At 41.1% G+C, this 12,011-nt stretch overlaps 1 protein-coding gene across 8 annotated transcripts in view; it reads right to left on the reverse strand.

The window, feature by feature from the left end:
- DYNC1I1 (dynein cytoplasmic 1 intermediate chain 1) overlaps nt 1–12,011 on the reverse strand; it is a 343,604-nt gene that overhangs the window by 247,689 nt on the left and 83,904 nt on the right. For all 8 annotated transcript variants that reach the window (XM_060108140.1, XM_060108139.1, XM_060108137.1 and 5 more), the window contains one exon: nt 4,252–4,367. In XM_060108140.1, the coding sequence (XP_059964123.1) occupies nt 4,252–4,367 (116 nt within the window). The remainder of the gene's footprint in view (nt 1–4,251; nt 4,368–12,011) is intronic.

A 12,011-nucleotide genomic window follows, 5' to 3' on the forward strand; every position in this document is an offset into this window, starting at 1 on the left:
TATACACACTACACACTACGATATATAAAATAGATAACTAATAAAGACCTACTGTATAGCACAGGGAACTCTACTCAATATTCTGTATTGAGTAGAGAATGGCCTACATGGGAAAAGAATCTAAAAAAGAGTGGATATATGTATATGTATAACATATTCACTTTGCTGTACACCTGAAACTAACACAACATTGTAAATCATCTACATTCCAATAAAAGTTAAAAAACAAAACACACTGGCTTCCCTGGTGGCGCAGTGGTTGAGAGTCTGCCTGCCGATGCAGGGGACACGGGTTCGTGCCCCGGTCCGGGAAGATCCCACATGCCACGGAGCGGCTGGACCCGTGAGCCACGGCCGCTGAGCCTGCTCGTCCGGAGCCTGTGCTCCGCAATGGGAGAGGCCACAACAATGAGTAGCGCGTACCGCAAACACACACACACACACACACACACACACACACACACACACACCAGGCCCTCAAGGAGATCCAATCTAAAGGGAAGACATTTAAATAACAATTAAATATATTAAATAAATTAAATAATAGCTTGATAAGGGGAAGATGGACTATGCCCATGGTACGAGGAGAGACATCAACCATAAGTGGAACTACCAAGGAGCTGTCCCTTGGTTTTGGTCTGGAAGGAAGGCAAACAGGAGAGATGGCATTCCAGGCGGGAGACAGTAAGTACAAGCGTGTGGAGGCATGAGGCTGCATGGTGCCTTGGAAAATGCAAGTGGGTTGGTCTCTCTTGGATATAAGAAACAAGGCATAAGAGGGAAGTCAAGGGGGGGGGTGGCCAACACGGGGCCACTAAGTTCCCATTTATAAGATATCACGGGGGCTTCCCTGGTGGCGCAGTGGTTAAGAATCCACCTGCCAATGCAGGGGACACGGGTTCAATCCCTGGTCCGGGAAGATCCCATATACCGCGGAGCAACTAAGTCTGTGTGCCACAACTACTGAGCCTGCGCTCTAGAGCCCATGAGCCAAAACTACTGAAGCCTGCCTCCTAGAGCCCATGCTCCACAACAAGAGAAGCCACCGCAATAAGAAGCCCACGCACCACAACGAAGAGGAGCCCCCCTCGCCGCAACTAGAGAAAGCCCGCGCACAGTAATGAAGACCCAACGCAGGCAAAATAAATAAAATTTAAAAAATAAATTAATTAAAAAAAAAGATATCACAAAGAGAAGAGGAAGATCAGAGAACTCTTCAAATGATCAACAGGTTATGTAAGTTTCCTCCTCCACTCTCCAGATTGGCTTATATTTTTCCAGTAAGTTAAGAAGTTCTCATTCTCCTAGGGGTCACTGCAGAACCTGGTGCTTCTAAGATGTCTGGCCTCATTCTTGTCATTCAACAGCATCTGCTGGGAGCCTAGAATGGGCCAGTCACTTTCCCACTATAATAAAGATGCAGAAGACTGGCTTCCTAATGAACCTCAGGATCTCACGGTCAGTCCAGCAAGATATTAATAACACAAAGCAGACGTAGTTTGGAAGGGAACCATTATTTTTTTCCTTTCTTAGGACCTGGGAATAAGAAGCACGTGTTTAAAGTGTTTTGGAGATAGAGATATCCTGCTCCCCAAATCACTGTTACCTATTCTCAGCCTTCTTTCTCTGCAACTAATGACCTAAGCAGAGAGGGAAGATCTAAACTTGTATTGAAAAACCAGTGTTTGTGCGGACCTCATTCCTAAATCTCCAGGGCTTAAATCATTCTCTGGACTGTTTCTCATACATAACAGGTCATTACGATCACAAATTAAGAGAATGTTCATTATAGTACAGAGTAGAGAAGAGAAGCTTAAGCTTGGGCAAATCCAAAGTACCTTCCCTTTCATTTTCAAGAGTAAAATGAGAACATGTCAAAAACTGAACACATAAGAACTCCATTAGATGTAGAACAGATCAATGTTCTGAGATCAACAGTTTGAATATTGTTCATAATGACTTCAAAAATAATCAGCGTTCCTTCATACACTGTGGGCAATAATGAGCTAAAACAGATCTTATACGCACCACAGCTTTACGTATTATCCATCCAAGAGCCTCACTGTGTCATGAAATTCAGTAGTTCATTGTTTCCTGACCCTGAACGGCTGCAGTCGTCATGAAAACACTGCCATGGCCCAAGCTCCCAAATTGGAAGCCAGTCCAAACCTGCCACGTGGTAGAGCCTCCCCACTTCACTCAGCAGGTGAAAGGCAAGCATGGGGCACCCCCCGTCAGCCAGGGGCTGGACGACACCGGGCAGCCAGAGGTCAAGGAATCATCTATGCTGAGAGGATGATTTGCTGAACTCAAATCCAAAGTTCTTCCTGTCTAAACCCATCGGGGATTGCTTTACTGTCTAGAGCTACGGTAGCTCACTTTGAGTTCAAATCTGTATTGTGGAATTTGAACCATCAAAACACCCATCACCATAAAAAAGCTCTGTGAGTCCTGTTAACAAAACAGAAAGAACTTCTGCCAAGAGCTGAGAAATAAATTCCTTCTTTCATGCTGCTTGGACCACAGCATAATGAGGGCTCCCAAGCTCTCTCTGCAGTAATAAAATGGAATGCCCAGGCTTCTCCTTTTGATGTGTTCCAATTTAAAAGTTTAGAGTTGATGCCTTTTCATCCTTAATTTATCTTCCCTTGTAAATATTTCTGTACCATTTCCAATATCTAAAGTCTACACATTTCCAAAAAATAATTCATTCCTTCTCCTATTTCAGTTGTATAACTCTATGTTATGGGTCAAATTTGGGGCTAAATAAACATACCTCAGGCTACAGCTCTGCAAATACCTCTGGCAGCAAATTAACTCAAACAAATGTTTTGGTTGGGTGACGAGGTTATTTTTAATGATCTTCCTGATCTGCCCAGAGGCCCAAGGATAGACTAGGTGAACTCCCAAAGGCTTTTCTAACTTTGTATTTTCTGCCACATTAATATACAGTTCTCAAGTTCATTGAAATAGTTGGTTTAAAATTTTACCACCAGAGGGTGCTACTTGTTTGCTTCTAAAATTCATTTCTTATCACGTGAAAAACAGAGGCCCTGCTACCAAAGAATCATCACCACGCCAGACAGCATTTACCCAAGAAAGGTTTTCAGAATGCCTGTAGGCAGCGCTCTACTTCAAGGAATCCAATTTCACTTGTCTTGATGTTATGTGTTTAAAACCAAAACTGAAAAGCTCTGTAACTTGCGCAAACCAAAGTGCACTGATTTATATATGCTGTAAACCAAGCACGGAATGCGAATCATTTTTCATTTTCATGGCTTTTGTTCAGTATTTACTACACAACAACAATGAACCCAGAATGCTAACAGCCTCTTCACCACACCAGACAATAAAATAACAAAGTAAACAGAGAATTTGCTTAGCTATAAAAACAGTGTTATATTCTCTAACAATGCAACCTTCACTTATCCTATTTTAAGTGCACACATCTCCTGCTTCTGCTTTGGAGTAATTTTGCTTTGGTGTAATTTTTGACTTCTAGGAAGCATTTTGATTGATTAGCTTCAACTTCTCTTATTAGTGTATTTTCACAATTTATTGGGATTTGCACATACATTTTCCACTTGCTATTTTCGGATATGCACGAAGGAGGCATGGAGTTAATTCCCATTCACCCACATGGAGATCGCAAGGGAAGTCTTTTTAAATCGTGGTATATTCTAGCGTGTTGCCATCTGAATCAGCAAAGCAAGTCAGGGGTCAGCAAAGTTTTTCTGAAAAGCACCAGATTACAGTAAAGATTTCAGGCCATGTGAGTCATAAGTACTCAACCCTACCACGTAGCAAGAAAGCAGTCATATAGACATGCAGGACTGGATATGGCTGTATTCCAAAACACTTTAATTTGAGGAATACGTGGTTGGCTACAGTTTGCTGACTCCTGCAAATGCTGAATCTTAATGTACACACTCTTCTTATCAATAAAATTCAGAGAAGTTTCTATTACATTATCCTTTGATGATTTTCCCCCTCCTCACACAATGTTGACAAACTGTGGCCTCATTAAGTTATCCATTTTAAAGTTCATGGGCCCTTTGGAGGAATACCACTGGGTTTCGTCTCCAGCATTTCCAAAACCAGAGTCAAAGGAGACTTAAGCTTTTGGTGTGTCATTATATTTGTGTCCTGTGAAGATGTCTTATGGTAAGATATGAAATCAACAAGAAGGATGTAACTCCCTGGCAATTTCTCCAGAGATCATATGGAAAGTGAACAAAAGACATAGTTTACCTTCGGACTGATGTGTAGCCAGAGGAGTCTGGGTCTCCTTGGAGTAGGACACTACCTCCCTGGGCAGGAAATCCACTTGGGTAACCTTCGACACACCCAGCTTATGCAGTCTTCGTCTAGAAGTAACAAAGGACAAATGCTTAGAGAGGGAAGGCATTCCTTGCAGAAGATCTATCAGGAATAAAACAAACAAACCCCAAATACCCACAGCTTCTCAGTACAAGGGGCAGCGTCATGAAGTTGAACTGGCTCTGGGCTGCAAGTCTGGACACTTGGGGTTTTGGCCCACTTTGCCCCTGTGTTGCTGGGTGGTGTCAGATAGGTCCCTCAGGCTGACCCGCAGCTTTTCTATCTGCAAAACCAGGTCTTGTCCACTTCAAATGAGACCCCTCCACTCTGAGCAACTCTGATTTTTCTTGATTAAAGGTTATAAAGGGAATTTTCATTTGTAATACAGGATTCTAGTTCCTTAGGCAAGAGGGACAAAAGAAAAGTAATGCTTCTCAAATCTGAAGAAAAAGAGATGATTAGTGGAGTAATTTGTTCTCTATAATAGTAATGAGAGGATGATATTCCAAGGGGGAGTATAACATCTCCCATTTCTCCAGAAAAGAAACTAATACAGATCAGCATGCGAATTTGTTTAAAGATACGTTGATATAGCACAAATTGACTGAAAAGGGTACCAGGCTAAGAGTGATAAAGTTTTAGTTTAGAATTCCCAAATGAGCAGTGACCATGTTAAAAAAAAATCCTTTCTGAATATTTATGGAGCACATCAAGAATTTTCAGATGTCTTTCACATCCATGATGTCAACTGTCTTCATGACACTGCTATGAAGCTTCTGGGCAGATTATCACCATCTCCATTTTATGGATGAGGAAAGTGAGATTCAGTAGGAGACATTCCCAAGTATATGCAACTCGTAAATGGTAGAACCAGGGAGAAAATTCTGTTGGCCTGAGTCCTGGTCCAGTGCTTTTGCCACCAAGTCAAACTCCTACCTGAGGTTCTTAATGATGAGTTCTGAGTTATCCCCCAGATCTGAAGTGTCTCCTGCGTCACCCAGGAAACATCCACTCCTGGAGGCAGTAGAGTCTGGTCGTTAATCACATAAGACTAGCCCACACTTACCAGCTATGTGTGTGATCTTGAATAAGTTACCTAATCTCTCTGTGCCTCAGTTTCCTCATCTGTAAAATGGAGATATTACTAGTTCTTAGTACTAGGATTAGTATGGGTAATGTCTATGTACCACATACATATAATGCATATGCCACGTATACGTTATATATACATATGTACACAATTTACACACATATATATTTTAAAATAGTTTCTGAAACATTATTTTAGTATATAGATTTAGTATCAGTATCGGACATATTTTACTATATTTCTTTAAAATTTCCAGGAAATAGAGTATGTGTGTGTCTCTCTGAGAGAGAAAGGCAACATAACCATTTAGCCACAATTCCACATTGCCTAGCTCTCTAGGATCAACAGAAGCATACCCTTTTCGTATTACTTTTTAAATTATTACTAGCAATGGCACAGACTCATTGTATTTTTTTTCAGCAGTAGTAATAATAAAATGAAAGAAAATGCATACCACAGCTGGGAATTTCCATGTACAATTTCCTAAGCATTCTAGGAAAACAAAAATTTCTTCTTTTCTATGAATCACTAAAATTGAGGTAAAACCTAAGATGAGCAGAGAGTACATACAAACAAACAAAGGCTGGTTTAGAAACAAGCCCAGCTGGCTGTCTCTGCAGCCCCACTAAGCACGACTGTAGCCTAAGCTCCACACAGGCCTGGGCCATGTGGGCCTCACTCACTCAGATGTCTGGACCACAGAGCATGCAGGAGGGTCAGGCTGGGGACCCAGCACTTCCTCCAAACCTTCTCACACAGAATTAGGGGAAAACACACAAAATATACTAGAAACAAAATTACCAAACAAGGTAAAAGGCTCAAGGTTTCAAAGCAAGAAATTCAGGTATTATTTTAAGTCCTTCTTGGGTTAAAGAAGTATGTTTTTCTTCCTGAAATGGGTCTTTCTTGAAGCATCTGAAAAAGAAAACATGACTAGACACTCCAGGACTGCTTGAGACAAAGCTCCCTCTGCTGTTTAATGGCCTGGAGCATCTTTCTGAGGCCCCAAGTGGTTCATCTTCATCTTAGGCAAAGAGATGGAAAGGAAACATGGGCTGGTAATGTACCACCACCAATTCAAAATGGGGTCACACCCGGCATGGAGAGATCACCCTGGAGTTTAGACTTCCATGGGCATCTGTGTGAGGCCCAAAGATCTCCACAGTCCAATTAAGAAATACCTATACCTGCAGCCAGGGATTCCAGCGCATCTTGCTAATAAGATGCAAGCATAAGCTGCAGGCCTATCTTGTTGGGTGACCAGCCATAGGCACTGGACAACGGAAGCTGATCTGTAATTTGATAATCCACAAGGCAAATTGAAACCAACTAGTGAGGCAGCATAGCATAATGGTTAAGCCACGTGCTCATACAGAAACTGGGTTCAAATCCCCTCTTTGTCACTTACCAGCTGAATGGTATGTAAAAGCTTTGGACAAGTGACAAACCCCTCTAAGCCCATGTTTCTCATCTATAAAATGGGTACATATCATTGAATTGTTATGAAGATTAAATGAAGCTAATACTTGTAAAATACTTAATTTAGTGTCTGGCACATAGTAGGTGGCTCTACTTCTATCTTTTTGACTGATTATAATAATGCTTATATTTGTTTCAAAAAATCAGAGAAGGCAGATTTATGAATGCTCTAAATTGATTTTCTAAAACAGTAGATTTGAAGATTATCCCTGACAGTAAAACATAAGAATCACACTCCTAATGTCTTTGTATGGTACACGGGTAGGTTTTGGCTGCTTGGGAGAGTCCATTTGGTTTTCCTTTAACTTCTCGGTTTTCAAAACTTTGCTTAAAGTGGTGTGAGTACTACACAACTGTTCCCAGCCCTAGCTGTTCCAGAAAGTCTGGCAGAAGGTGGCGCCCCTCCATGGCAAAGACCTTCCTCTTAGGTGTGTTCTCCAACTGTGTCCCCACTTCTGGGTCTCTCCCAGGCCAGCCTTAGGGTCTGTATGTCTCAGCTGATCCAGGATCTATCAATTCATACAACCCTGTGATAGAGACTTTGAGCGTCCCTAAGATACTTCTACAATTTTATCATCTGACAAAATTATCATGTAACTATGTCTACAAGAGGAAATATATAGTAGTTATTTTCTTTAAAAGTACAAACACTGAGCATTTTGCTTCTTCTTTTTGCTCAGTCTTACCAGCTCATAATTCTTTTATTCAAGGGTGCAAATTAAACTACTTAGCAAAGGAGGGGGGGACAAACCCACATTGTATTGTAGAATTAATGCTACTCTAATTCCTTTTCTTTCTAATTAGGCTCTAAATTTCATGCAGGCTCTTCTGTTCTGACTCTGGGATACCTTCCCCACTGTCCCACCATCCCTCCTGCAAAGCTCATGCCCTCGCTACTATACACACAGACACACACAGACACACACAGACACAGACATACACACACACTCTCTTCCACTATAGCCCCTGTTACATGTCACTGTCCTCTTCTCATGTCTGACTTGACTGAAACTTACTTATTTATCCCTGACTGAGTTATCTCTGTACCCTGGGGCTTAGTTCTGTGTCAGGTACAGAGCTGGCACTAAATAAATGTTTGAGGAAGAAAGGGAAGGAAAAAGAGAAGAATACAAGGAGGAGAAAGAAGCATGATGCAGAAATGTAAATTGAGAATTCAAGTATCTACGCCATGGCGGCCATGGCATTACTATTCAATTATAGGGTCCAGCAACTTGTGTTTTAATTACCCACTTTAGTGGACGCTCACTAAAGGCTGAGTACCACTGATTTAGAAATATTAGAGTGTAAACATAGAAGCTTCATTGTTTCTAGATTCACTTGGGCCTCTCCATCCTGCAGCTTACATGATGAGGCCTCAGTCCCACAGAGCGGAGATGATATCTCTTGACCAAGCTTATAAAGTTCTATGAGACAGGCTGGGAGCAAAGGTGAACAAAGATGAGAGGGTAAGAGGATGAGTGTCAGACTGCAGTGTGCAAAATATTAAGGGCCTGGCATAAGGGTCTATCCTAGATCTAAAACTAAAATGTCAGGCAGGGGATCCCAGAGATGCTGGGCAATGGAACCACGGATCCCTTACTCGCTGACCTGACCTGGCCCTAAAGTGACATGGGGCCCACATCTCCCTGGGCCAGGGCTGGACTCCCCACTAAAAGTCCTGGAGGCTTCCTCTCCAAATGGTCCTGTCAATTTGGCTGAGCAAGCTGGCTGAGCAAAGCCATACTGCACCAAAGTTGAAATGTTTCTTCAGAAAAGAAAAATCAGGTCTTGATAAAGAATAAAAATGGAAGGTATTTGAAGTTGAGAAGGTTATTTGCCGGGGCTCAGGGCGTTGAGATTTATGATCCACCACTAGCATAGTCTAATGCACTCAGGTCTGTCCACTTGCCCTCAGTTAGACATTATGCATCACAAGAAGAAAAAAACTCCCTTGCATGAATCACTGTCTCCATTCCCCTTTCTGGTTTACTTGTAATGTCTTTGCCTATCCACCATAAGGTTAGCATGACTTTCCTAGCTACTTGCAAAGTTTCATTATCCAAGGAAGATGAAGCTCAAAACGTGACTTCATCATGGTCTATGATGTCTACCAACGTGGAAGAAAGTTACGGGTTATACAGACTTACTCCCAAATAAAAGGATGAGAAACATATACATAGCAGTTGGAATTCTAATAAATATAAACTCTTTGGCTCTTCTCCCATTTCAAAGATGAAGGAAATTTTAAGAGAAACCTTACTGACATTTTAAAATGCATTTAATATTTAAACATTATGTTTAATAATACAGAGGATAAATACTTGCAAAGCATAGATTTATCCACCAAACTGGGATACCCTGGTTTTGTCCCTATTTTTGAAAAGACCTACATTCCTTTGAAAGCCATGAACAACAGAACTTCAGCTTCTGAAGTCACTGCATCTGTGACCTGAAAATATGCAGTCACTGTTTCATGCATACATGTGCAGTGCTAAAAAAAAAAAAAAAACTAGATTTCAAAGAAACTACTGTTAAGCTGCCTTTAAGAATTAAATAGGAAAATGATTTTTTTTTTTTTTTTTTTTTTTTTTTTTTGCGGTACGCAGGCCTCTCACTATTGTGGCCTCTCCCATTGTGAAGCACAGGTTCCGGATGTGCAGGCTCAGTGGCCATGGCTCATGGGCCCAGCCACACCACGGCATGTGGGATCCTCCCGGACCGGGGCACGAACCCGTGTCCCCTACATCGGCAGGCGGACTCTCAACCACTGCGCCACCAGGGAAGCCCAGGAAAATGATTTTGACATGACAAAGATATAGGTGGGGGTTGGTTTGGGATGGCAAGAATCAAAAAGCAGAGCTCTTTGATCAGAGACTTAAGATCAAGGCTGTCTTAATTTTTTTTTATTGAAATAAAATTTACATACTATAAAATCTCCCCTTTAAAGTATACAACTGAGTGGTTTTTAGTACATACACAAACTCATATAACCTCACCTATGTAATTGCACAACCTTTTCGTTACCTCCAAAAGAAATCCTGTACTCATTGGGAGTCACTCCCTCAATTCTCCCTCCTTCAGCCTCTGGAAACCACTAATCTACTTCTGTCTACTTTCACATAAATGGAATATTATAGTATATGACCTTTCAGGTCTCACTTCTTTCACTTAGTTTGTTTTAAGGTTCATCACTTTATACCATGTATCAGAATGTCATTCCTTTTTATTGATAAATAATATCCCATTGTATGGATATACCACATTCTTTTTAATCCACTCATCAGTTGGTGGACACTTGGGTTGTTTCCATTTCTGTCTATTAAGAACAATGCTGCTATGAACATTTGTGTACAAGTTTTTGTGTGGGTGTATGGTTTCAATTCTCTTGGAATTGAATTCTTTTTGAATTGGTATATAGCTAAGAGTAGAACTGCTGGGTTATATGGAAATTCTATGTTTAACTTGTTGAGAAACTGCCACACTGTTTTCCAAAGTGTCTGTACCATTTTACATTCTCATTAGCAGTATACAAGGATTCCAATTTCTCTACATCCTTGTCAACCCTTATTATTATCTGTCTTTTTGCATTATAGCCATCCTAGTTTGTGTGAAGTAGTATCTCATTGGGATTTTGATTTGAACTTCCTTGATGGCTAATGATGTTGAGCATCTTTTCATGCGCTTATTGGCCATCTACATAGCTTTTTTTCAAGAAATGCCTATTTAAATTCTTTGCCCATTTTAAAATTTGGTTATTTGTTTTTTTATTGTTGAGTTGTAAAAGATTTTTATATATTCTGGATACTAGACCCTTATCAGATATATTATTTGCAAATATTTTATCCCATTCTGTGGGTTGCCTTTTCACTTTCTTGATGGTGCCTTTTGAAGTACAAAAGTTTTAAATTTTAATGAAGTCCAATTCATCTATTTTTTCATTAGCTGCTTGTGCTTTTGGTGAAATATCTAAGAAACCACTGCCCAATCCAAGGTCACAAAGATTTACAGCTACGTTTTCTCCTAAGAGTTTTATAATTTTAGCTCTTACATTTAGGTCTCTGGTCTATTTTGAATTAATGTTCCATGTATGTGAAGTAGGGGGGTTCAACTTCATTCTTTTGCATATGGATATCCAGTTGACCATGCTTAATTTTTCTTAATGTTCAGTGGCAAGATTGAGCAGGGGAGCAGAGAAAGGCTTCGTCATGAATACTGCTCCTTGTTGATGCCCATGGGCCCCAAGCAGTAGCCAAATCTGACTGTGGGAGGACAGATTCAAGAGGAGGCACCTCATCACTTGAGAGCTTCCCAGGGGTCATGAAAGACTTCAGAGCACCTGAGCATGTCATCTGTCACTGGCATTATCATCATCAAATTCTTCCTGTATCAGTTAGACACAATACAACTCATATTCTGATGCTCTAATTTCAGACCACAGTGAATTATATATAGCAAACTTGATGTTCCTGCATTTCGTACTCAAATAAGTGAAGGAAACTGCATTAATATTGTGGTACTATCTCTATTGGACTCATAAGGGAACCCAATAATATCGGAGATCTGGCTCCAGACTACTAAAGTATTAAGCAAGAGGCTGCTGTGGAAATTTCAGATGCCGTCAGCTGATCCTCAAAGATGCACGTATATCAGAGTGGATGACTCATTTTCTAACCCAGCACCAATACTGGGAGGTAAAGCTATATCACCAATATTGGGACGTTGACTACCCTCACACTAGAATTTTTGTTTTAATGTCACAGTACAAGAGCCTATGTGAAGACAAAGAAAAGCCACAATAAGAATATACCAAGCGTCTAAGAAACTCTTCCAATTTTACAAATTGTGAATCACAAAGACTCTCAATAATGGTCTCTGAATAGCAGTCTCACAGTGTTCAGTGACTGGAAATTCTAATGTTGAGGATACACTGGTTAAACCTGGTGGCAGAAGTGTGGGCCGTAAGGTGGCAGAGTCAGGAGCTCGGATCAGAAGCCAGTGTGCGGCACTCAGAAGCCAGGAAACAAAAGGGGTCATTGTAGGGCTTCCCTGGTGGCGCAGTGGTTGAGAGTCCGCCTGCCGATGCAGGGGACACGGGTTCGTGCCCCGGTCCGGGAAGATCCCA

The sequence above is a fragment of the Mesoplodon densirostris genome, chromosome 9, assembly GCF_025265405.1.
Source record: "Mesoplodon densirostris isolate mMesDen1 chromosome 9, mMesDen1 primary haplotype, whole genome shotgun sequence".
Lineage (NCBI taxonomy): Eukaryota > Metazoa > Chordata > Mammalia > Artiodactyla > Ziphiidae > Mesoplodon > Mesoplodon densirostris.